General features: G+C 37.6%; 1 protein-coding gene across 1 annotated transcript; it reads left to right on the top strand.

Annotated features, from left to right (window-relative positions):
- The first annotated feature begins 217 nt into the window (after positions 1-217).
- LOC131683430 (uncharacterized) lies at positions 218-27,978 on the top strand. Its single transcript, XM_058965414.1, has 3 exons — positions 218-512; positions 26,936-27,037; positions 27,094-27,978. Exons 1-3 carry the CDS (start codon positions 372-374, stop codon positions 27,397-27,399), a joined length of 549 nt encoding a protein of 182 aa, XP_058821397.1. The 5' UTR covers positions 218-371; the 3' UTR covers positions 27,400-27,978.

Below are 27,978 nucleotides of genomic sequence, written 5' to 3'. Positions count from 1 at the left end.
AGAATAAATAAATAAAATGATAAATAAAAAATAAACTACTTATATCACATCAAACATTAACATCCTCGTAATTATTATAAAACATGTTCAATCGAAAACGCATTACTGAGCGACACATTTAAAAACCTATTAAAACGGTGTGTTTGAACAGTGAGTATTACCCGCACAGTGCGCATGCTTTTGGACCATTGAAGAAGGTTATTCTGTCAGATGGATACACCCTTAACGATGGAAAATCAATAATTTGACAAATGAAATTGTTTGAATTGTCTGAGCAAAACGTTTACTATCGCAAACCAAACCAAAAGAAGTGATATTTCACGCGGATCAGCATTTGGCAGGAAGTATTCAGTCTTTCGATCGGTTATACGATGGCTGAGGGAACCTATGAGTACGAATGCATGCGCGCTGAGCTACTGGGTGTCGACAAACCGAATCGCGAAGAATTTGAAGAAAAAATGAAACTTCGGAGGGAGGTAGAGGAAGAGGAGCAACTTACTCAGCAAATGCAGGTTGGTGAAATATTTTTAAATAACTGACAATGGTTATTTTTTGATGCATAAGCCCGAATCAGGAGTAAAACTAGCCGTTATTCGAAATCCCATTCTCATGGAATACATACAGATCTGAATAACTTGACTTGCTTGTTCGACAGACTTCGCAGCTGATTCATATCTACCAAGGCAATTGCAGACCATTAGACTGATACTAAATAGAGGAAACTCCTGTATGACGGACGGCATATGTGTACGGACCCCACGGATTTTTTCAAAAATAAAGGATGATAAAAACATTTGAACATGGCAGGAAGTTACAATTCATTTCAGTCTACTAATTGTGACATCTCTATATACAAAGCTAAACGAATAAGATCTGTCAACTGATTAAAATAATTTAAGCAGTTGAAGAGAGAAATAATAAAATTTCACGCAAGTATAGGCGTGAACACATTTGTAAAAATATGTACCAATTTCTCTCATATTAAAAGCAACACTATTTTGTCTTATAATTACATTTCAATTAAAAGAAATGTGTAGAATTCATTCAAACTTTAAAAAAATATTCACGGCTCGGAGGGAGGAATCTTTCATACCAAGCGATCCGGCTCGATGAATTGGGACAATATTGGTATGTGTCTGCGTATGTATATAGGTGAACTAATGTCATGGAATTATCTCAGCACGGACAGAACCGACCTTAATGAAATTAGTTTTATATGAAAGGTCTAATAGCGAATGAGCCAGAAGTAGCTGGACTAAATTAAAATTGACATTCTTAACATATCGTTAAGAAGGATACATTTACGAACGTCGTGATTTTTAACACAATTAAAAAGTACATTGACAGTTATTTAAAAAAAAAGTTTAGACTGCAGTCAACCTTCCCCAAATAGTCGTGAAACACCTTTTAAAGCCAGACGACACTACAAACTAAGACAAATTTGAACCATATGCTTCGATCGGTTGAGTTTTTGGTGCAATAGATGGATTATCCCCATTTTGTACAAATTCTTTAGTTTAGTTAGTATTGGTATTTGTTACATATTAGCATGATGCATATTTAAGCCAGATTTATTTTCATTTTCATGATTTTTCTAACAAAATTTACCTTTTTTGGGAGACATTTCGTAGTGTATACACTTGTATAAACAGTAAAATCTTTTTTTGCCTGAAAAAATAATTGATGAGACTTCGGCTTCATTAAAGACTTGGGGAGCGTGTGGTGTAAATTGCTCAAACCGAAGATTATTTTGGTTCGCGATTTTGAAGGCAAGGTTGGCAATGGATCTTTTGTGTAATGTTAAGATCTATTTATACATCCATTGTGCACGAAAAAAAATATTTTCAGTCACGCAGAGCCACACATACGAGCGTTCCAAGAGTACACGTCTAACCAATTCCACGTCGAGGAGCGCCGCGGCGAACCCGATAACTCTTTCTAAAATCGTCTGACACAGGAATTCTAATGGAATTTGTTAAGTTTAGACTTGTAGTTACTTGATGAACCAAAAAAATAAGAAAAAAGTGCGAATTTCGGAAAATGGCGTCATGAAAACCGAAAAATCTAATATTTTACTGCAAAATTCGCTCACTTTTCATCAAAATAATGGAGAGAAAATTTTTTATTCAGTTTTAAGGTTGCCATCTCTGGAGATGCATTGAACCGGAGATTTTCACTGACCTGTGGGGTGATGGATTTTGAGTGGAACTAGACAGAAATTGGAATCACAGCCGTTGTTCGGCATTTTACAGTACTTTAATCTCATTTTATTACCTATCGAGCGAAAAAGAGACATGTGGAGGAACGTGGTCGGTTGTCGGCACAACGTATGTATGTAAAAGATGTTATGCACCACCTGGCGGATCGCATTCATATTTACAGGGTGATAAACTTATACCACACAGAGTTGAATTAGATTCTTTATTAAAAGGCAATTATTGTTACCCAATTACTCAATAGACATGGGAAGTGCTTTTTAAAAACCACTTTTGGCACCGCTCTATTATTGTTGTGCCATGAAAATATTTTTTATGGCTTGTCTTCCTTCAAAATGCTGATTAATGACAAGAAATTTTTAAATAGCTTATTGAAAGCAAGTTTACAATAGTTATGTATGAAAATGTTAATATGCTGCAAGAAGCATTTGAAATCCAAATAAAATGCTACTTTACTGCATATACTAGTGCATACTTGGGTAATGTTGGGTTTCGAGATGATCTATAGAGCTCCAAAATTGATGTTCGCTGTCATTCTAAAAACAAAGATGACGGAGACTTTAAAATTCAAAATGGTGACTTTTCCTTGGCGCGTTATCATATGAAACCGTACAACGTCACCATCACCATTCAAAAATCCAACATGTTGAAGCTATAGTAAAAAATCTGTCATAATAGATATGACGGATTTTTTTACTAAGGACAAATCTGAAAACCTTTAATCTGGATGCTTTTGAAATAGAGATGTCGCCATCTTGTATTTCAAAATGGCATCAGACATCGATTTTTTAGTATTGTCTTATAAAAACCGTGACGAAAATATCCATATTGATTGGGATATAGAGAATGCTGCTAAACCGGATGTCACCATCTTGGTTTTCAAAATGGTGTCAAAGATCAATCTCTGGCATCTACTCGTCAAGCCCGTTTCGAAGATACTCATATTGATTGGGTTATAGGGAATTCAGAATTTGCCACAAAAAATGGGGTGCCGACAACCGATCCTGTTTGGGTGCCGACAACCGATTTTAGTAACCTTTTTCAAAACTTAACCAAAAAAATGTGGCGAACATTTCGTCGCCATTCAATGTTGAATCACAATATATTATAAATTCACTTCGTAAATATTCAATGCGCATATTTATTCGATCGATTGACTACTTTCTATAACATTTTCTATATGTTAAAAAAACTTTTGAGTATGTTTTAACCTGTTCAAAGAATGTTTTGGTTGTTGAACAGAACATACGAAACCGTTTGCTTCAGCTATCGGCACAAAAATAACGTGCGAATATAACACACAAATAAAATTTATCAGTATGACCATATCTGTTTTCCGTCAAAAGTTACATAGGGGTGCCGACAACCGACCACTTCCCCCTACTCTTTCATTTCTTCTGTAAGTCGTTATGGATTTTTGCATAGGATGATTAAAATATTATTAAAATTATTTCACAATCACCATCGAGTGTTATGTTTTTGTCAAGCTCGGTGCGCACCACTATTCCATAGCTTTAAAATAAAGCTGTAATTTTTTCATGTACGAGAACGATTTTGTCGGTTCAATCAGGTGTAGTACTTCACTTCCCCGGCTAAGTGGAAAGAATAAAAAAGCACCAGTTACTCTCGCTGTGGAGGATAAGTCGAACGAGCATTGCTCTGCTCCACAACTAACTGGAAAATGAATGCAAAGGAGGTAGGGCAACGGCATCACATAGGAAGCACTATGTTGTGTCGGTTATTCATCACCAGAGGCCCATAAAAGGGGAAGCACACACTTCCCTATCCAACAGCTAAGGGTCGCCGCAGGGGTAGCAACAACGCCGGAAGAATCGTTAGCCAGTTGAATTAGAACCAATCCTCCATACCTTGGTACAGATAAGCACCACAAACAGTGAAGTAATTTGGTAAAATTGCCACAACATAACTTTTTTACATCATTTGAGCGACTTAGTGAGATGTAAAATTTCGATTGTAGCATATAGTGAAATATTACTTTCCTTAGTTAGTTGGATATTAGATTTGATTTTCATTTTCATTGTTTTGCGAACCAAATCAGCAATATTGGTGAACTCATCTTCGCCACCTTAAATCGAAGGGTTAGTCGGACAAAATAAATCTGAACAAGAGTAATAGTTAACTTAGACTTTTTAAATATTTTGCAAATAATCAATCAATTTTAAAAAAGGTTGAATTATGATTCTTCCCACCAAATTCGGAAAAATTGATGTAAAACACGGAGGACCGGAAATCACTACCAAAAACCGTTTTCAGTTTTCTGTGGTTGATCGACAGGCTACACATATTGTGCATACTCATAAAAAATCAAGTCAATTCGTTGATTAGTTTTTGAGTTGTTCGCCAATTTTAAAACGCGGTTTCGAGAAAAACGCTATCAAAGGGTGTCCAGCATCAAATTGCATCACGGAAAAAACGCTGTAGAAAATAACCCATTGGGTATTTTGTCTAGAAAATTTGGGTAAAAGTAGTTTAGAGTGTATTGTTTACACTGTATTTTTATCGCTGTCAGCTTTTCGAAAATTGTTGTCGATAGATTGAAATCTGCATGTTTTATAACAAAAAACCGCCAGGAATGTATGGCTGTTTAAAACAAAAGAAGTTCAGCGTGGCCACCGAGATTGCGGGCGACTATTCTAGAGGCTCAATACTAACAATTAACCATATAGGGTAAACGAGCCCTTATTCATCTCATTAGTCAGGATATCACACTATTTCGTTGATAACTCGGCCTTCTGTAACTGGATTGCACTTAAATAGGTTTCAACATCTTTGCTTCGTTCCTAAGAAGTAATACATTGAAGAATCGGACCTGAAAAATGTAAAATACTCACGTTTGAGTGAAGTGAAAAGTCGAGTACAACGCACCCTTATTCATCCTACCATTTAAGCTAATGCGTTGAACGGAGATAGCAGACACTGCTCTAACTAATGTGTTCAAATGGGTGGGATGAATAGAGGTGCTAAGATGAATTAGGGAACTGTTACCCTAAAAAAGAAGACGATCGTTTTTTCCCACTACACTAGACGCTCCCCTTAAATTTATTTTGCGGCGTATTATCCATGATACTTTCACTGAAGGATTTCTTCCTATCAACTGCTGCTCTTTTTAGTACCTCGAACATATGCTACACAGAGTGCGTTTGCTGTCTATTAAGACACTATTGTTCGTTCACTTTCGTCTTGAACAACCAATCGCAAATAGCCAATTTTGAGCGCTAACAAATCGGTAAACTACACAGCAAAAAAAAATCTTGTAACTTTACATCTTGCCAGATGCACATAACAGGAGTGTTACCGCGCGACGAGTCAAACGTTGCAATGTGCAACGTCTCAAATAAAGTATAAACAAAAACAAACCATGCGCTAGCCCTCAGCCATGCGTGGGTGAAGAAAACAGAATTAAAAATAGAACCAGAGCATGAGATGCATACGGGAAATGTTTGCCTATCAAATAATGTAATCAATGCAAGAGGTCTATTTGGTTAGGCTAGGAACTAGTATATAAGGCCAAAGATTGTTAATAAAGTTAGAATTTTTCGGTTAGTCTTAATCGATGCGTCGTGTTGTACACACCGAAATTCTCCCCTATAGGGTTTTAAAGGTTCTTTCGCTGCGAAAACCGTTCTGAAATCCGTAATAGTAATATAGGTCTCCACTTGCAGTGAGATACTAGTCTATTTTGATTTCAACGTCTATCTCAGCGCTAAAAGAACTGTTCTTATATTGATGTAAAACAATTCCACTTTAGAAGCGCCGGCTCTCATATCGTAGAGCACTAGCCTAAAGTCTGAAGAAGTTTATCTCAGTAAAAGAACCAACTCTACGAAAGGACGTCTCTAGGTGCCAGCTGCCAATCGTTTCGTTTCCGTTTCCTTCGCGCGGAAACATTGGTGGCTCCAGAGAGGAAGTCAGGCCTCTCTTGGAATTAGTTGTGGTGTGCTCGGCGCCCTAAGATCGAGCGTAAGTCGTGGAATTAAGTCGTGGTGTGCTCGTCGCCTTTAAGAACGAGAGTGAAAGATTGGTTTAAACAACCATCATAAGTCGTGGTGTGCTCGTCACCCTTAAGAACGAGAGTGAAAGTGATTAAAAAAAAATCAAATATACACAACCGGATTATTTGAGAACGAGTTAAAAAAAACGATGCTGCAGTTCGTCAAAAATAAGAATGGGCACTGCCGCCTATGTACTGCGCCAGATACGACGCAGGATATGGTCGCATGCGATGAATGCGACCGATGGTTTCATATCGGATGCGCTGGGTTGGATAGAAAGCCAACCAAGGAAGAGCGCTGGATTTGTTTTAAATGTTCTGCAATAGAACAACAATTGAGATCAATGGAGGCAGCCCAAAAGAAGACGAGTATGGAAGCATTACTAAGTGGAATGCTAGATTCACTCAAAGCATTGCATGGAAATCAACATTCTGGTCCAAGTCGTCAGACAAACGATGATTGGACCATATATTTGAAGCGGCAGGCACTAATGCAGTTGCCAAAATTCGACGGGTCAGCGAAAGACTGGCCAACATTCAAAAAAATATTCAACGAAACCTCAAAGGAAGGAAGATTTACTCCGATGGAAAATCTAAATCGGCTGCAGCAAACCGTAGGAGGACATGCTGCTAAGAGTATTCAACCGCTCATGATGGATCCAGGAAATGTTCCGCGAATCATGGAAAGATTGGAACAAAATTTCGGTAGACCAGACGTCGTCTACAAGGAATTACTGCACGACCTGACAAAGATTAAAAAGGAAAGCAGGTTTGCAGTAGCAGAGATTTCCGATGCACTGGAAAATCTCATAAACAATATGACGGTCCTTAATAAGGCAGAATATCTGCAAGATATGCGGCTTGCAGAAGAAACGGTAAATAAGTTACCGTACAGTGTGCAAATAAAATGGGCTGAAAATCTACAGAACAGTCGTGGCGTGCCTACATTAACGGAATTGTCCGAATGGTTGAAACCACACGCCAAGACGAGCAGAGTACTGCACGCAATGTCACAGCATCGTGAAAGGAAGGACAGAATAAACCTTCACGACGAAAATAACTGTGTGTATAATGTGTGCAGAGTCCCACAAATTATTTAAATGCACCAAATTTAGGGCAATGAACCCTGAAAGTCGCTGCGAGCTGATCATGAAGCATAAATTATGCATGAAATGTCTCGCTAGCAGTAAACATAGAGCTGCGGATTGCTGGATGAAAGGCAAGTGCGGTGAAAATGGGTGCAAAAGTAATCATCATAAATTACTGCACAAAAACATCCCGTTAAGAAACATTACAAGAGGCAAAAGAGAAGAACGAGGACCACAAAGTGCTTCAAACGAAGGATCCTCTAATATTCATCAGGGACAGAAGATGAATATTTTTTACCAAATAGTTCCAGTTACACTATGGAACGGCGATCGTAAAATACAAACATATGCTTTTCTCGATCCCGGCTCGTCACTGACTTTGCTTGACGAAGAGGTATCGGAAAAACTCCAGCTGAAGGGTAAATCGGAGCCCTTGAAATTGAAATGGACTCAAAATTATTCAAGAGAAGAAAGAGGAAGCAAACGCGTGCAATTGCAAATAAGTGGCAGCTCACCAAAGAAATTCTCGTTAAAGGACGTAAGGACGGTAAAAGAGATCAATTTACCCGTTCAGTCTGTTCAATATGATGAGCTGGCCCAGAAATTTGCTCACCTGCGTGGTCTTCCAATACGCAATTATCAGTATGCTAAACCTAAAATACTGATTGGATTAAACCACACTCATATGATAATTCCATTGGAGAGACGTACTGGAGGAGAAAATAAGCCAATTGCCATCAAAACAAAACTAGGATGGCTGATATTTGGCAATCTTTCTGGAACGGTGTCAGGCGAACACTTAATGGTCATTCAAGAGGAAGAACGTTTAATTAAAAATATGATGCCAACATATTTTGCAGTTGAGGATTTTGGAGTGAAAGGTCCAAGCAATCATATTGAGTCGAAGCAGCTTGCAAATGACGAGGAAATCATCGATAAAACATTGTCGTGCACTGGAAATAGGAAAGAAATAGCTTTACTCTGGAAAGAGCAGGAGATAAAGTCAGACATTGATTTGGAAACATGGACAATTGATACTGTTGTAGACTACACTCCAAAGGATCAAGGAAATCAATTCGTTTTATGGCATGCCAGCAATAAACAAGAATCAGGTGCAAATGTGATGCAGGATGAGAAACAGCAAGCTGCAAAGGCAATAGTGAATCAAGATTATGTGGACAACGATGTGGAAAATTTCGACGATATTGATGGTGCCAGAAAGATGGAATTTTATAAGGAACTTATGGTTGAAAAAATACCATGTCATTTAAACAATAAATGGACCGATAAAGCAGAGAATATAAAGGTCGATGACATTATGTTGATCGCAGACGATAATATTTCTCATGGAAAATGGTTAAAAGGGAGAGTAACTCAAGCATTCCAGGCACCAGATGGACAAGTACGTTCAGTTATGATCCAGACTAGTAAAGGGCTTTACAAAAGACCAGCAGTTAATGTAGCAGTTCTAGATGTACGCAATAGTAAGCAAGAAGAACATGTTGATTATGACACCGTTGTCATAAATCACCATAGAGAAGCACCACTTGACACAGGAAAAAGAAAGTTTCAACAAGTCAAAAGGCTGCAATATTTTGACCCACATGCCATTGAGGCTATACATAACCCTGGAAATATTACGATGGATGAACCGGATCCTTCAATTATTAAAAAGGCAAAGGTGAATTTTGACTCCTGGGGAAAGCGACAGAAAATCAATGTTGATGTCGTAAAACAAATTCGGGATAAGATTTCAAAGCCTAAAACACAGTATAAAAAAGAAAATATTACTATTAGAGCACCTTATTGGCCGATGGTTGGGATGACGCTATTATACTTATTAGCACTAGCATTTGGAGAGCCCATGCACGGGTTAATAGCTTACGACTGCGGACATCCGGAAGTAAATTTAACCAGCTATTCATTGATGGACGTTTCTTCATGCTTGCCGTTGTCAAAAAATTTGAGTATAACGGAAGTACCGATACAAGTTTACAGCACAGCACTAAGGGATTTGTGATGGTGTATCAATGTAAGGTCATAATAAAACGATCTATTAGGCATTGTGGAATGCATGCCCATACTTCAGATTACGAAAGAAGTTACTCGTATATAGTAAAAGAGTTCACCTCAGAAGAATGTAGGAACACTCACATGGTCGGAGCCGTCACATTGACTCACAACAGTAGAATTCGTGAGATCAAGCGAAACAGTACAACTAGAGGCGAAACTCTCATAGTGGGCCACGTCTCTGGAAGTAGCTGCAGTGGAGGAGTATATAGCACTCCTGAATATACATGGACAAACGCGTTAGTGTATTACGAATACGAAATCGCGTTGTACAACTACCTTGCGGCTATTGATAATGAAAATGATCAGATTATCTTACGACACGGAGTTATATGTCCTTATTCACACGGAAAATGTTTAGATTCAGAAGACGGGTATACAACATGGGACATTAGCCTTAATCAACGATGTGAGGATTCAGAATTCGAGATTTTGTACGAAGGCTTTGTAAATAAAACGATGAACGTAGACTCCAAACAACATCAGCAAAGTCGGCAAGCTGTATACACGTCAGTATCTGACAAACATTTGTTTTCGATTAGGACTAAAGGTGCTTCAAAAATCTGTGGCTATAATGGATATAGTACCGATCATCCAAGAATATTCATTCTAGAAGTTTCGGAATTTAAGTCACCATTTTACCGGAAACCAACTAATGCTAAGAATCATGATCTATTTACATATTTCAACTCCAAGATAACTATGGTTGAAAATTACATCGGGCAAAAATTGGACGACATCTATAATGCTGTAATGACAGAAATTTGTAAAATAGATAAATCTTTATTAGAAACAAAGCTAACTCTAGCTCGTCTGAATCCGACGGAATTTGTTACAAGTATAATGAAAAGATCGGGATTTACTGCAGTTGTAACTGGCGAGGTTCTGCATGTCTTGGAATGTAAGCCTGTGTACGTGAAACCATTTGCAACAGAGCGGTGTTATCAGGAGATACCAGTTAAATATGGGAACGAAACCATGTTTTAACACCAGTTACACGAACATTACGACCAAGAGGAACAGAAATCGAATGTACTCCGTTAATGCCAGCTAAGTTTCAATTTGGAGGACGATGGTACACGATAGATGGAAAAATTAGGGAAACTATTGCTCCACAAAAACTAACAACAGACATCATAACAAAATGGAGTTATACGCCACTACCCAATTTGATGGAGAGCGGTGTGTATGATACTGACAGCGTTCAGAAGATGCGTAATCTGATATATGAGCAAGGAGATCGACGTATAGCATCAAATGTACTTCATAAAATTATGTCGGGGCAGGTGCCAGATAGACAAGGATTTCACTTCGACGCCTTGATATCGGGGGAAATAATCGACAATGCAATCAATAAATATTGGAGCAAACTTAAGTCGTGGTCAAATTGGTTAGGTAATTTGACTTCCACTATCATCGGGTTATATGCTATCGGACGCGCCTTCAAGTTCATCATAGATACGGTAATGCACGGAAGAATTTTATACGATATCTACGGTTTCGGATGGCAACTGATTGCTGCTTTTTGGGATTCCATGACATCGTTTTTAGCCCATAGAAGCACAATCAAGAATCTACAACATTCATCAGATCGAGCCGATCAACGCGCTACTACAACACCACTAGAAGTAAACCCACCAGAAGCTGAAGCATCATCACCATACAGAGGACAACTCTACCCATGTATTGGAACAGTATGAATATCTTATTTGTGTCAAAAATATTATAATTATATGCAATGATTTGTAATGATAACAATAATAATAATTAATAGTGAATTAATTAGCATCGTCGCTCTCATATTGTTGTAAATCATATCAATTTACAGGGGCCGGAATGTTACCGCGCGACGAGTCAAACGTTGCAATGTGCAACGTCTCAAATAAAGTATAAACAAAAACAAACCATGCGCTAGCCCTCAGCCATGCGTGGGTGAAGAAAACAGAATTAAAAATAGAACCAGAGCATGAGATGCATACGGGAAATGTTTGCCTATCAAATAATGTAATCAATGCAAGAGGTCTATTTGGTTAGGCTAGGAACTAGTATATAAGGCCAAAGATTGTTAATAAAGTTAGAATTTTTCGGTTAGTCTTAATCGATGCGTCGTGTTGTACACACCGAAATTCTCCCCTATAGGGTTTTAAAGGTTCTTTCGCTGCGAAAACCGTTCTGAAATCCGTAATAGTAATATAGGTCTCCACTTGCAGTGAGATACTAGTCTATTTTGATTTCAACGTCTATCTCAGCGCTAAAAGAACTGTTCTTATATTGATGTAAAACAATTCCACTTTAGAAGCGCCGGCTCTCATATCGTAGAGCACTAGCCTAAAGTCTGAAGAAGTTTATCTCAGTAAAAGAACCAATTCCACGAAAGGACGTCTCTAGGTGCCAGCTGCCAATCGTTTCGTTTCCGTTTCCTTCGCGCGGAAACAAGGAGCGTCCCAATTCACATAAATTTACATTTTATTACATGTAAAAATGTGAGTTTATCGGCTTTTCCTAATTCATTCAGCCAGAATTTTACATAAAAAAGTCACAAAATTTAATTTTACATATCAGAACATGTAAAATCCTAGTATCGGACAGAAAAATACGTCGCTACATTGTTAACGTTAAATTTAATCTTCATTTTTTCTAAAAGTGCAAAATATGAACAACCAACTGTCTGTTTCTGCATAAAACCAAATGGAATTTTTTCGAGAAAATAATTATAGTCGCAAGAAAATTTTATTATGAGTTTACTATAACCATTTTATGTTCAATATATCGGCAAAACACTCCAAAAATGATGGAATATCTTTCGAAACGTTAGCCATTTGACGAAAACAATTTTTTTACAAGAAATCTATCTATAAGGCACGTTCCAATTTTGTGATATTCAGTTAAGGTTTATTTGTTTCCAGTAAAAAGTTATATTTCAGAAATGTCTTCAGACTTCATTTCGGAACATGGATCATACTTCTGAAAATCCACCTTAACGACCCCAATAATTTTTCGATAGCCAGCGAAACACGAAACCTTATGGATTAGCCGCGAAATCATCAAAGGCACGGCATTTATACATTTTGACTAATGTTTGACGCTAAATAAGAAACGAAACGCAACCGTGAAAAAAGAATTGGATGGAAGCATTTGAAGGTTAATTATAACTTAAGGGAGGATTATCGCATAAATGGCCAAAATCACACTGAATCTTTGCGAGTGGTCCAAGTCGATAGTGGCCATTCGCCTTTTTCAGGGTTCAAAAATCTCTAACCCTATGTGCGGGGTTGGGACTCGAACCTAACTACGCTATGTCTGTCCCCATGTTAAAGGCTTAAAGGGTGTAAAATATAACCCACTAGTAAGCCTTTGGCATGTTTATTTCATTAAACTTCAATACCACAACTGTACGCTCGCACCTTACGCATATCGTCGCTGTTGTGCTATCTTATGACCAACGCCATTTAGCGCATTTCGAGAAAAACGATTTTTAAAGTTTGAGATTGAATATCTTGAAACTTATAAATGGTACAAACAATCCAAAGAAGACAATTGATGCTTCTATCTATTCTGCATTAATCTCTCAAATATTACGAAGATCGGTTGACTATGTTGCGAGTTTTTACTATGAATGTAAACAAAAGTCGCACTCACTCGTGTCATAGGCGTGTGTTGATGACAAAATTTGTATGACGTGTCATAATCGTGCATGGAAAATTTTCCATAGAAAAAAATCATAAATTTCTAACTTTTATTCATATCTTTGCGTTCATATGATCTATAAACAATCGATGAAATGCATTTTGAAGGAAATGAGTCAGGGAATCTAGAAAAAAATATTATTTTTGATTACAGTGTTGCCAAATATGCTATATTTCCAGTTTAAAACTAAAACTGTGTTTTTCTCACATTTCGTGTAATTTTCTTTTGAAAATGTTTATGTCATTGTGTTCCTCAGACATTTTCACACATAAAAACGTCTAAAACTACAATATAAATTGAGCAAATCCCTAGATACAGTGATTTGAAGCAAAAAACTCACAATTTCTCATCATTATTCTCGCTATATCTAAGTAACCAAGAAGAATTTCAAAATTCTGAAAATGCCACTTTGTAGAGATTTTTCAAACAAGTAATGTGGCATATCTAACTCAGTTTACCCCAAAATGGCGTTTGTCATAAGATAGCACAACAGCGACGATATATCCACTCATTAGGTTCTGTACAACATCTGGCAGCAGCTTTTTCTGTACGGAAACCCACTGGCTGTAATTCAGGAACTAAAAGTTGGATCCACACAAAATTCAATAGCGTTATACCTTTCATTTAAGACGAAGTTTGTGAAAATCAGTTTTGAAAATTCCGAGAAACCGATGTGTACAAATTGAAACTAGATTTTCTACGTAAGCGTACTCTTCAACTAGTCACCCCGGAATCAGAAATTCAATAGTAGCTGATGGCGGTATGAAAGTTTTCTGAAACCACCATATCCTAATAAGTCCAGCCGGGCAATGAACCGGAACTCTGGCTGGATCAAGGAGAAAAAATTTGCGGCTGAACTTACTGGGAAAGCTTTATTAGCGTATTGGGGACTGTGCCACATTATTTTATTAAGGGGGTCTTCTACTCGCGAGGCCTAAAATTGAGCACTCTTTTGGGAATCAATTGTAAAGACACATTCCAGCGTTAGGGGACAACGGTTGCACGCATCTTGCATCTGTAACAGCTTGAAAAATGCTACGATGTACGCTAAAAGACTTAATTGAATACTTTAAAAGTCCTAATACAACGTTAATGTTATGAGATCGTTGTTTTTCAGGTTGTCTTTTCTTTCTGAGAGGTGAAAATGTCGCGTTTGGGGACAACAGAGCAAAATATTGATTTTGCATCCTACGCTTGTATTTATCAAAAAACCTGCCCTATCTCAAACTTTAGAGCATCTATTTGTCCTAGGAATTTGATCATCGACAGTCACAGAACAATACTGTATACTTTCCAGTTTTCAGCATTTTTTTTCACGACCGATGCGAACTCTGCGTTAGGGGACACCAAAACACCAAAATGATTAGAAACGGTCGCATATGAAGTGTTGTCCCCTAACGCGACTAAAGTATTTGTTGAAGCTCAAACCTCTAAACCTGTAAATAACTCAAAATAAAGATTTGAAATGCCAAACCAGATGCATTTCTAGTTTCACATGCATATGTATTTGACAAATGATATTTAGAAATCAAATTAATATAGATTGAGAACAGGACACACCGCATGCCACACACACTCAATTCGGCTGGGCCATTTCTCAACAGTGTAGTCAGCAAATTTAAAATCTGTCTCAGTAAAGTGAGATTTGTTTGCTGATTTTCGGTGAAATATTTTCCAAAACTCAGCTATCAAACGTCACGTTTACTGAGATCTCAGTTAAAAAGTTATTTCAGCTGTTGAGATTTCGACAACAGATGCGAAAAAGCTGAGACTCGGCCGAAAAAAATAAGTGTACAGTATGGCTCGGTACAGAAGAGATTGTAGACCACAATCGCCACTTTCTAATGGTTCGGAAAAGGTGGTTTCAAGTAGTTTTGGTAAGTTGAATGGCATCGGAAAATATACGAAATAAAATTAACTGTTTATTACGGTGATTCAACAAATTTTTCGTTGTTGACCAAATAAGTTTTCTTTACGTCATTTTGTTGTGCTGACTTTGTTTTTTGACATTATAAAATCTTGAAAATAAAATTGACTGTTAATTAGGGCAGATCAAAAAAACGTCATTAGAGTGGTTCAATATTTATTTTCTTGTTGTGATAAAAATAAACAAATGTGACTCTGAAGCAACTCAACAAAGGCAAGGCAAACGATTATACTCAGTCAAGCAGTTATTATATTTACATATTATATATAATGTTGTCGCGAAATGCCAGAAATACGGTTAAAGTAATCATTTCGAAAGACAAGATCGCTCTTCCAGTTCAACCTGTAAGTTACCGGTCAGCCACAGCCACGAGCGCTACTGAGACTCCCTGAAACAATAACCTCAGGGTCGGCACGCTTATCCTTAATTTTCGCGGGTAGCAGGGAAATGCTTATTTCTCTAGATGCTAAAACAGTCGTCTTTCACTTTTTACAACTTTTATTCGTTTTCACTGATCCTTCCTCCCACTTTCTTTTATCTATCTAACCTTTTCTCGACGGGCCCGTCGTATTCTGCAGTGCACCTTCCGCTTTCCACCTTCTGCTTCGCTGTCTGCTTCCGCTTTCGTTCGTCTTTTCGGTGGTTCCTCTAGTTTCCATACGATCTGCCTCGCTCGCAATGCGGTTCGAGGGTGGCCTTCCAAGCGGACGCCGATGTTCGATCCGGCCGTCGTACGCCAGCGATTTCCGGCAATAATGCGCGTGTCCAACAATGGCGGTCCCGTGCGATGGATAGTTTTGTTGGGTTTTCTTTAACCAGAATAACGGGGTCCTGGGGGTTTGCAATGGTGCATAAGTTATCTGGCGAGGGGACATTTGGGCATAATGGGGGATGGAGAATGACCTTACTTGTTGTCCACGGTATCAGCACACACTTTATAGGACACAATATATCGTTCAATTTTATTGGTTTATAATAATTTTGCGACTGATTGGTTTGAGTTTTTCCGGGTAAGTGATCGAATATATCACTTCGATCTTACCAAGAGGTCATTCCCCTATCCCGTAGGTCATTGCCCTCGCCCAGTGCATACAACGAGTATTTCCATCGCTGGTTTATGACATTAGTCATCCTATTCGCGCTTATCGCCACCCTCAATGGCCGCCCGCGATGTCGGTTTTCTTTGGCGCAAATGTGAAAGCCTGTTGGGTGGTTGGCTGCGTTCTTGTGGTAAGCTACCTAATTGTTGCCTACCACTACTCGAGGAGGGTTGGAGGAAGGTTAACACCAAACACCAAACAAACATTTGCCCACTCAACATTTTACAAATTATAAGTATAAAATATAAAAACGAAATAAAATACGCGTAATTCCCAGTAACCTTTTTGGAGGAAGCTACCGACGCTTACAAACCTCTGGCGATTGTACAACCGGTTTTACTCATAGATTTACAAGATGACACATAATAGTGATGATTGCGGAAATTAATCAAAATGTAGCTATTTTCGCAATTTTTGGAAAAGAAGGGAAAGATCCAGCTTTTTGAAAATTTAGATATATTACAGTACAAAAAAAATCGTTAAAAAATATCGCACAATTGCGGTATTATGGGTTGACGTATCCTTAGAAAGTTTATCTATTGATAGATTTAATAAAAAAACACGATTATTTTTCGATATTATAAGGTAGGCCTCCCCTTAATGACTTGCCCCCTCTCTCCCGGCCCCTTAGGCCCCTCATATCATGGCATGGCTGCGCTATTGCTGAAATAGGTTTCTTATATCTTTTATGTCTATATCCTGTTCTGTAGGCTCTCAAAGTAACTCTGCCGAAGGATTTATCGGACTGTAATGTACTGTAGCACATTTTTAGAAAGGTATTGATGAGTACTAATAGCTTCTGAAAAGATTTCATAGATTGCGTGCTTTGTTTTCGTGAAAAATTGAAAAACCATGATTTTTTCGTTAGGGGACAACGCAAAAATGGTCAATTTTTGCCGCCCTTTTATCCGGCGATCCGTTCACTCAATAAATCTGCATCTAAAGATGAAAACGTTGTACAAAATGTGAACAATACAATGGCATTTAAGATGACTCCAAAATAATGCTATTATAAACCTGCCGGTGTGGTACGGATAACCAATTCAATTATTAAAAACGAGTCATAAATGTATTACTGTTTTCATTGACGATCGTAATAAAATTCTTTTGAAAAATTTCTATATATGATTTTAGTCTATTCTCAGCCATCAAAGGCATCAGTCACAATACCAGTGTGCTCTCTGCTGCTACCCAAGCCAGCGCAAGCAGTTGCTTTTTTCTTGTGTGCTTTGCCTGAGGAACAAAGGGAACCGTTACTATTATTCTATAAAGATGACTGAGTCTCGACAACAAAATGTGATTCTTCGGGCCAACACGGTGGCCATTGACTTCCGGTCTTTCCGCATAAGACCGAGTATTGGTGATGTGAAAACATTTGCTGAAGGAGAAAATGCAGCTTCGGTTTTCAGACGTCAGTTTCATTCAGTTGGAGCACGTCAGGCACGCGGTGCTGATATCGTTCAACAAATTCGCCCAGGCAAAAAGATTCATTTCGCAAAACAACTTGAAACACGTTCTGGATTGTGATACCGCAAAAATCAAGATCCCTGTGTATATGGATAACGGAAACGTGGAAGTTAAATTACATGATTTGGCACCACGTACTTGCAAAGTGGCCATTAAAAGATTCATGTCGTATTTCGGAGAAGTGGAATCAATCACGGAGGATACATGGAGGAACTACTTTCCAGGTATTTCAAATGGTGTTTTTGTGGTGAGAATGCGGGAAGACCAACCCATTCCCTCCTACCTTACCCTGCAGTACACAACAGAAGGGGGTGATACCATTATGCAGCGAACTCTATGTAAATATCAAGGACAAACTAACACGTGCCAGTTCTGTGAACAAACGGCACATTAGGGACAACCTTGTCCAGAAACCGCTAAGAAAAGTTCATCTACAGAAAGAAATACCAACACTCAGTCTCCAATATCATTCCCTGAGCCACAAACGGTTGCCAAATTTGTGGCTGCTGTTCAAGCAATAATGACAACTGCGAAAGCCGCGTCAAGTACCACAAACTCAACAGCTAGTTCTAGCAACGAGGGAGCTACTAGCAATGAAGGAGGGTTCACGGTCGTGACCCGAAAGGGAAAGAAGTCAGGAACAACACCTGATCGCGAACATCAAGGCAGTAACCCCGATGATGACCCGGGCATGTGCGAAGACGACAAAGATACAAATTACCCCCTTGATATAGTTGACGTGAATGCAAGGATTTCTCCGACACATGTTTACATCATGTAAATATATAAAATTAAAGGGTTGTGTACAGGACACGACCACGGTGACATTAAAAATATAGCTTTTTTATCCATCACACATATCGACACACGTTCTTGTTCACTCGCCTGTTTTCATATGTTACAATTTGCTATATACCCTCCCCATTAAAACATAATTTATTGAAGGTCTATTAATTAATCAAGTATCTCACTAGGTGATTGGAATTATTTGGCTGATCCATCTAGTAAAAATAGGCTGGTCTGTCCAGAAAATATATTCAAAAGAAAAGTTCCATATTGAGAGCTGTGATGAGGAAACCCACGCCCGCCAACGGAAATATACAGATTCTCCATAAAATATGAAATTTCATTTTCCATTTAAATTTTCAATAATGTACTAATGAACTTAAGTAAACAATGTAAGTATTTCTTGATCGATTAGTGGTGGAAAAATGAAATTATTTGATAAATTACATTGTAATGCAACGTTCGCACTACCAGTTAAAACGGGTTTTTATGCTATCTTGGTGACATTTTTCTTGTTGCTAATTATTAAAACGTGTTATAACTCTGTAGTGTGAACATAGTATAAACATTGTATTATTAAACCAATTCTGCAGCGTTTTATGTTATATAGGTGTTTTATGTGGTAAAAGGACTGACATAATTATATCTTCAGTACAGCGGTTTGTTTCATAATTTAAAACTGATTTATTTTAAAATTTAAATTAGTATACCCAACCGTATTTGTTGTATACCTTAAAACGCAATTAGAACTGTGTTTTAAATACTGCTGCTGGGACGGTAAGTTCTGTTTTAAAATTTTCCGTTGTGTGCAGTACGAAACAAAAGTGTTTGAATCTAGAAAACAAAAAGTTCTGCTGGGAATGTGATTGTTTCCGATGCAATTACACTCAGATTTTTCACGCAGGGGATACAAGCCGTGTAAATGAAAACCGCGTAAATTTCAAAATCCGCGTAAAAAACCTGAGTGTACTCTCCTATATAAAATACTACGCTGCTGAACAGTGCAATAACTACAGAAGCACGTTGTCAGATGCCTTACTGATAAAAAACATATAACCGAAATATGAAACATGAAAACCAATTGGCTCTTTACCCTACGCAGCTACAAAGCGCCGTAAACATGGATTAACAAGTTACAACGCACACGCATGCATAAAAATAAATATATTTTTTTCAAACGCAACACTCTTAAGCAGCACACACCGTATTGAATTAAATCCAAACCACCCCGCCCACCCACTGTGCAAATCATTCTGTGTCACCATGCTGGTACCCGACAAATCCGCACACGGTCACCGCTGCCGAAAATGCATAGCGTCTACCGCTTATTGTAGTGCCCAGACGCTGCAGCCATGATCTTACCCGTTCGATATAAGAACAAAAACTGATTCAAACGGGTACGCGTCACCTCTATTTATAAACTAACCGTATATGGTTTAGTCACTTAGGTGCGAGTGTGTGCAAATGCCAACGTTATCGAAAATCGATAGCGCTTATTGCATCGCCCGGAGACGATGTTGCTCGTATGGGATAAGAGCAACAACTGATTTAAACGGACATGCGTTGCTTCTATTTATGACTTTTCGTGTTTCATTGAGCCACTAAGCTGCCCTCTTTTGACGGCTGTGTCTGAGAAATCTGCCTCACGAATGGTAATTTTCCCGTTTTTTGTGAACTTTTTAATTTTACCAATTTCCAAAAGTCCACTTTTATTGGGGAGATATTAAATTATTACCAATATTTAAGTTAGGTGTTTCTGAATCGGTTGGTGTATGAATGATTAAAATCCATCTAGTAATATCGGAGTTATAAGCGTGCAAACCTTACATAGTTTCGTTACATGGGAGATAGTTTAGATTTTAGAATGACACCTAGCCCCAGATAGTGGAGTAAGACATTTTTAATGTCAAAAGACCCACGGCTCCGTGAAGCTAACGCATTGAGCCGTGCCAAATAAACGAATAAAAAAAATTATCTATGATTTGGGAGCCTTAAACCTATACCAACATATGCCAGAACAACTTTTACTTATATTAGCAGATTTATTTTCATGAGGTAAGCGATACAAGTGCGTGGAATATGTCTAAAGCATCTACTCAATGGATTTTGAAACTTTTTTGACGTAGGACTACGTCTTTGTTTTCGATATGGGGGTGCACTCTGCAAATTCTACAAAAATGGTATGTAACGAAAAGTGGTCTAATTTTAAACGCATATAATTCAGCCATCTCACGATAAATTTTCAAATTTTTTGCGCCAATCGCCCGAAATACTTCTAAGAATAGATTCCAATAGATAAACCCAAGGATTTTTGATATCATAGCATTAAAAAATTAAATAATATACAACCTTGTCAAAATATCACGCATTAACACACAGAAGATAGCGCTTCCCAAGCCCTGTACGACGGATTGGTGTACCCAGCGCGCAACGCTTCTATGAATGACGTCATCATCGACTATTTAAAGAACGGACTTGGCCAGACACGCTCAGTCCCCTGCCGAACGGCTGGCGAAGCAGATCACTGCGCTGTGTTTTTTACAGCCAGTGTAGCTGAGCTAGAAGTCCGTTACACTGGCTGTGGAGGGACGCCACCCTGTGTCGTCCAACAGGCGACCGCTCCAACTGCTTCCTAAATGCCGCTGTAATGTTGCCAGTAAAGTTTTGGTTTAACTAGCACATGTATTTGCTATTTGCGCTTGAAATTAAGTAATGTAGTGGTAGTAATAAGCTTCCCATTTTGGTTTAAACGCAAGGACAGTTTTTAAAACATGATTTGATTAATTAGTTTAGCTCATCAATTAGCAATTTTATCAATTCTGTAATTTAAAAGGAATTTGACGGAACTTGGTGAATTTGGCCCCACTTGCAACTGGTATAATCAGCCTCCTGGCAACCCTATACCATCATATGGAGTTTGACAGCGACCAACATATATGGGGCGTTATAGCTATAAAGCCCCAAACAAAGAATTATGTTCGGCACTATGCTCGATATTCAAGCATTCCACACGACGTTTTGCATCTTGTGGGATGATTTAATATCATATCATTCAGAAAATCGACATTTTGTAACTAAATACAGCTTCTAATCATTCGGTTCAAAATCAATGTTTTGCCTTTCATGGCAGTGATGCTGGCTGTACAGAGACGTCGTCCTTGAAAGGGGGTTGGGTATAATCAACCTGCACAAAGTGTTGCATAACGGGCTGTTTTTTTGGAACAAAATCATTCAGCCCTTCGCTATGCAAAATCACGATGACAGATGGGCTAAGCGCGGCCGTTCCTTTCAATCGGGAAAGGCCGCGTGGAATTTTCGTGAAACGCGCTAATAGTGTCGTGGTGGTACTAGTTGTCTCTTTCGCTCTACCCATCATCATCAGCGTTGACTCATTTTGCATTGTACGCTTGGGTTCAATGTTTGTGGCGAATGTGTTGATAGGTAGGGGAACTGGCGGTAAAATGAACACGTTAAGCAAAGTCATTATTTTCTAACTAATAAGTGACTGAGATATTACAATCACCTTATGTTTCTTGTTAGACATGTTTTGTAAAAATACTTCGTAATAAACACATTTTTTCAAACATGATTCTTGATTTCTAAACATGTCCAAAAATGAGACATGTTTATAGCGAGTGGGTAAAATGAACAGATTCTGGTGACCTGCAAAATGTCCTGTATGTATGCAATGCGCAGCGCTCGAAAGCATTTTCCGATCAATGCTAATATCCCAACAAATCATGAGCTTTGCATACACACAGGGCATTTTGCAGGCAAAAAAATTGTCACGGAAGAATTGAATTTTCATGACGTAATATTAACCATGTCACAATCCTGTGGCATCGAAACACATCTACAAACTTGGGATTATCCATGGGTGTTTGAACTTTTAGGATCCGTTTGAAAGCAACTAGAAAGCTTGTTCTATACATGAGATGTGATTATATTGTCTAAAATTTGATTTTTCTTCACCGGTCCGGGTGTTTTTTCCCACACACTAAGTATTAAGTAATAAATATTTTACATTAAGTAGTATAGTCCTACGTCTACAGTTCGTGCAACCCCGTAGGGCTGCCCCTTGTAGTTTTTATTTTGAAGATGTTTTGACTTTTCAATTTTACTTTTGAAGCCGAAAAAAAAATCTCTCGCGACCTTGAAACTTCATTGATGACATTAATGTTGAAACTGCATAGGTCCCGCTTAAGTAAAGCTGTGGCAAATTGGATAATCTGTAATTAGAAAACTCTTATTTTTTAGTTACAATCATGGTCACGTTGATTATGTTTTCCCGAGAGGGATTTTTTAATCTTAGAATTTGTAAAATTTATGTAACGATTTGTGAAAATTTCCAATATTTACGATATTTTTTTTTCCTATTAGGGGCCATAAAAATTGAACAAATTGACATTTTGCAAATCCCTCTCGGGAGAACATAGAAATTTTGAAATCGGACCAGTACTTCTATGAAAAGTCTTACTTGACCACTTAAAAAACATTACTTTCGGGAAAACGCGTTTAATGATAAAGTACGGTGTATAACTCGATTTTAGTACATTTCTAGATAATCTACTATACCGGGTCTGCAGAGCTGACCTTCGTCATCATGAAAATGTTCTTGGCTTTGCACATTTTGCTCTCTCTATTGAGTTGGGGCCTGTTTTGCCGCGACACCCTCTTTGCGTTCAGAACGATTTAAACGTTCAATGTCAAGTCGAGAAGCACATCTTTCAGCTTCAGTCCCCAAGGTAATTCCCATCACCTCCATAGCTTGTAAGATCGATGAAAATCCTTGGTTGAAGATACTGACAGCCAAATAAGTCACAACATTGACCAGCTTGCCAGAATATGTGCATGTGTTTTGGCGCTAAGGAACAGATTCCACTATTCAGAGACTCATTGATGTTTTGGGTGGGATGTTCCTTAAATTTGTAAAGTTTCTTTCACCTCAGCCTGACGCCACTTTCACCAACTGTCCTCGCCGGGGATTTTCGTTCGATGATGAGCAGTGTTCGAACGAAGCTCAGATTGCATTTCGCATATGTTCTACAGAATTTGATTTTCTCTGAATCGCCAGTCCATAACATTTCATTAGTTCGCTGATTGATTTGTCCGTCAACTTTACATTTCCTTTCTCACCGATACCTTTGTTTTATTTCGTTTTTCGCAATCTCGTTCCCATACGCTTCTCAACATATCCGACGTATTCTTTCTTCCGTACGATTTTCTCATCCCAAAAAAGGAAGGAACCTCAACATATGCACTGCTGACCAATAAAATAGGTGTGAGATAAAAATACTTGAAACTTTAAGTTTTCTCTAAAACTATTTTTTTATTCCAATATTTTATAGTTAGGCACAGTCGTAAATATGAAAAAGAACACTTTAATTTGTAAATTAATTGTTATGCTTTACCGTAACTCTCTCTTCTCCAAGAAATCCAAAAAAAAACCTGGTAAATGAAATAGGTGTATTGTAATCTATTACATTAAAAAATTTCAAATCGAATGATTTTAAGACTTTAATATTTTTAACAACTAGTAGCCTGTGTAACCTCCCTTATTCAACCAAATTTTATCCATTCGCCTTGGCCTTGAGTCATTCAAACGCTGATAAGTTTCCGTTGACATAGTGTAGCATTCCTTTTAAGCTGCTTCCCACAAACGACCCTTATTTCTGAAATTTTGACCGGATAACTTCTTTTTAAGTACATTCCGTAGATTTTCTACGGGATTGATGACAGGAGATTGGTAGGGTCCAAAATTATAGTCAGTTTATTATCCCGCCATCATTCCTTTACATATTTCGGTGTGTGTTTTCGATCAATATCTTGCTGAAACTGCAATATAAAGGCACGTTATCTTTGGCATAGCACTACATGACATCCTTTAGGATGTCCATCCTTTAGCCTTGCATTCGTATCTTGCCTTTATAGTGGTGTTGCGAAAAATAGGACCTGCGTAATTCCACGAAAAGTACCCCCAAACCTCATTGTTTTCGCCCTCGTGCTTTATCATATTTTGCGTGTGTCGCTGATCAAACTTTTTGCACTTTGGACGTCTAACATTTCGTTGTGCATCGGATAAAAATAGGTTTATCTTCGATTGGCTCCTTGAAAGATATGTCGCCATTTTTTGATTCCTTCTGAACCAGGCTCATTATCTGTGTTGAAAAGTAAATTGCATATTTCTGTGAAGGCTTTTGCTTCGCAATAGTGGAACCTTTTAAGGAATTATTTCTGGAAGATTGGGATTTTACGTTTTACGGCGAGCTGTTCTCGGACTTACCACATTTTCAATTTGTGCTGTAATAGTCCTGGATGACGCGAATGGATCAGATTTCGCTAATACAGTAATGTTTCGATTATATCACGGTCGTTCTGTATTTTAGCGTGATATATTTGAAGCGTGATATATTCAAAACAAAACAAAATATTACATTTAAGCATTAACCCATGTATTTCTATCATTAAAAAGTCATAAAAGTTAAAGTTAGTCAAAAAGAATTAATCATAGTAGGGTAATCAGCCTATTTTTGTCATGTTTCTATTAACACACTACCTATTTGTGTGAGTTGGTTAGAGCAGCGTCTGCCATTTTTGTTCAACGCATTGGGTCAAATGGTATGGCATCAGCGCATATTTTTTTCCCACGCAACTTCACTTTACGTATCCCGTACCTTTTCTTAAAATTTTTGATCTACCCAAAACTAAACTTGAAGGAATCTGGCACGTTAAAGTTTTTGGCAAATATCTTGGCTATTAAAATCCATGTATTCGAAGAGACGACGATTCTTTCCTCGTTGTATCAACATTCATAAAAATAGTCACATCTCCAATTCTTGATGTTGTCCTTCCAAAAGAAAAGTATTCACATCAATTCAAGAGAAAATGCATATTTCGGCATACCTACCATATCTTGTGTATTTTGTTTTTCTCATTATTTTGTTAGATTTTCCTACAATTAAGCGAATAAAAAAGAAGTAAATTTTTTATCCGGTACATCAGGCACCCGCTTTAGGACACGGCAAATGAGTTACGAAGAATTTAAAACGAAAATTGGAATCAGTCGAAAGATATTTCGGCAATCCTAGTGATTACAACAACGTTTTTGGTAAAACATGATTTCGAGATTATTCACGTTTAAAGTTTTACGCCATGCCCTCCGCCCACGTAAAGGAATAGGATGAAAAGTGCTATAACCTTGCTTTTACTGCTTAGACCTCTATAACAAATTAAGATACTTTCTTAAGAATTTATACTTTAAGATAAAAGAATAAATAGTTCGACTTTGTGATCGACCTCATCATATATAAACCCTTAACGAAATAGTCCGAAACCCACTAATAGGCTCATTACCCTACATGTAAATAAGCAAGTTAATTGTAAAAAAATATTAAAAGTGCCAGGACACAACATGTGGCTTGACTGGATCAAAACGTAGTGTGCCTCTTCTGTTTTTCAAAAAGCGTGATATAATAGAGACAAAACCGTGATATAATCGAGGCTGATATAAACAAGTAATGATATAAACGCATAGTGATATAATCGAAACATTATTGTAATGCAATACAATGGTCAGCTGCTGTAGATGTTTTCTTGATTTTTTTGCGTGTTTCTTTTTTTCAACGGTTTTAAGGCATTTGTAACGAAGTTTTCGGAATGCCGAAGTATATTCGCGATTTATTTATACGTCTTATTTTCTTTAACAAAATTTCTTAGTAAAACTCGTTCCACTTGAGTACAGTGAGATGCTTGACATTCTATAACAAATCATTGACTTATTAAACATTTAAATACATTTATTAGCACGCAGATTACAAACTTTACCAAATAAAACATATAATGATATTGTGTAAAATAATAACCCATTAATATATTTCGCACACCTATTATATTGACCACACAAAAAAGCCTGCGGCAGTCTTGTTTTACATCTTGACAAAGATTGCAAATGTAATCAGCGCCAACAACCCACTAGTAACTTGACAGATACCAAGGCTTGTGTGTGCGGTAGGTGTAATAGAGACTGCTGTAGCTTGGTATGTGCAATTGAAAGAAAAACAAAATAATTCAAATTCATTAAACAATGATTTTTCCATAAGCAAGCGCCATCGTGGTGCGCCATTGAAATTAAACAAAGAAAAAAAAAATCGATTTTTGAAACCATGAAGAAGACCCCCTTAATCGCGCATCCTACGATCGATAAAATGCGCATAAATTGGTATCAATTTGTATAATATCAAAAACAGCATAAAATAAGCAGCCTGAAAATGGTAAAATACTCGAATTGGAGCGCAACAAAAACTCGAATCGAGTACCTCTACCATTTGAGTCAATGTACTGAATAACACTGTTCTAAGTAACGGCTTCTAATAAGTAGGAAGATACTGGGGATTGGACGAAAAAAGGCTGTGACTACAACTGTACACTGAGAATGGATTGCGAAGTCTGTCGAAATAAAAAGTAAAGACTTCACTTTTAAGTTCAGTAAGGTACTCTAATGTACTATACAATTAGCGTAACTAAATCTAAATTACGGATTTTTTAAATGTGTATCTAAACTACCCAATTCAAAAATTTTTCAGGAAATCGACCTGCAAGAAGAGGAAACGCAAGGAGTAGCCGGCAAAATGGATGAACTGAGCAACATGCTATCGATAACGCAGCAGCGGATAAACAAATTTAAGGTTGTTATATTATTCAATAGTAATTGTAGAATAAACCAGTCCAAACTAACATTTAGGTGGCTTGCGGCAGTCTGACTAGTCTGCTGAAGATGCGACCCTCTACGCCCAGCGGAGGCAATTCTACTGGTGAAGCTGATACCGGAACTTCCTCCAATACAATCAACGAGGCCTTGGATACACTGGACACGATGAAGGAAGTTCAAAGTGCGTCGGATGCCAGCGTGGCAAAGTCGGCTGCATCTGATTTGAGCCAAAAAATGACATCTCAGTTGGGAAAGCTGGATACATTGATATGTAAAGCAGATAATGCTACGTACTCCATGAAACACCAAACCGATCAGATGCGAAAAATGGCGAAGTGAATGCCAATAAAAAGGAAATAAATATGAAATACTCAAAACACGATTTCTAATATTGCCCTAACGCTTGCGTATTTGTTATATACTGTATACTCACTTAAATTTAACATTGTAAAGTTTATACCTCAAATTTAAGCTATGGACTTAACCTGCTTGGATGTAAGAACTTTAGTTTGATAAACATTGAGTTTGTGTTTTTATGTATTTATGTGCTATGCCAAATTTACATATAATAAAATACAATCATTCTCATGCTATTGTGCTGTCTTCCAAGTACATTAAAGTTAACGTTCTTTGAGCACAATAACATCTTTAAATTTCGCGTGATTTGAGTAAGGACTCTACAACGATAAAAATATGCCAGCGAAGTGTTAAAACACCGAGACAGTATGTGATATTAGTTTGCACCAGATGTACAGATGATTAACTATTTGAGTGGAGAAACAATGTTGTTAGATTAGACTTATTAGTAACGCTAGCTGTTGTTGTTGTCTTTATCTACATTTGGACTAACTAATAATCACATGAAAATGAAATTAAATACAATAAATATAAATTATACAATACAAGTAATAAAGCATT

The sequence above is a fragment of the Topomyia yanbarensis genome, chromosome 2 (assembly GCF_030247195.1).
Source record: "Topomyia yanbarensis strain Yona2022 chromosome 2, ASM3024719v1, whole genome shotgun sequence".
NCBI classification, from domain to species: domain Eukaryota; kingdom Metazoa; phylum Arthropoda; class Insecta; order Diptera; family Culicidae; genus Topomyia; species Topomyia yanbarensis.
The sequence above is the reverse complement of the archived record's forward strand: the minus strand, read 5'-3'. Positions and strand labels throughout refer to the sequence as shown.

What these genes read in the sequence shown, in the direction of transcription:
- LOC131683430 (XM_058965414.1), top strand. Translation starts at nt 372, where the DNA reads ATGGCTGAGGGAACCTATGAGTACGAATGCATGCGCGCTGAGCTACTG. An exon ending in AACTTACTCAGCAAATGCAG is followed by an intron (nt 513 to 26,935) that starts GTTGGTGAAATA and finishes AAAATTTTTCAG; the next exon opens with GAAATCGACCTGCAAGAAGA. An exon ending in AGCGGATAAACAAATTTAAG is followed by an intron (nt 27,038 to 27,093) that starts GTTGTTATATTA and finishes ACTAACATTTAG; the next exon opens with GTGGCTTGCGGCAGTCTGAC.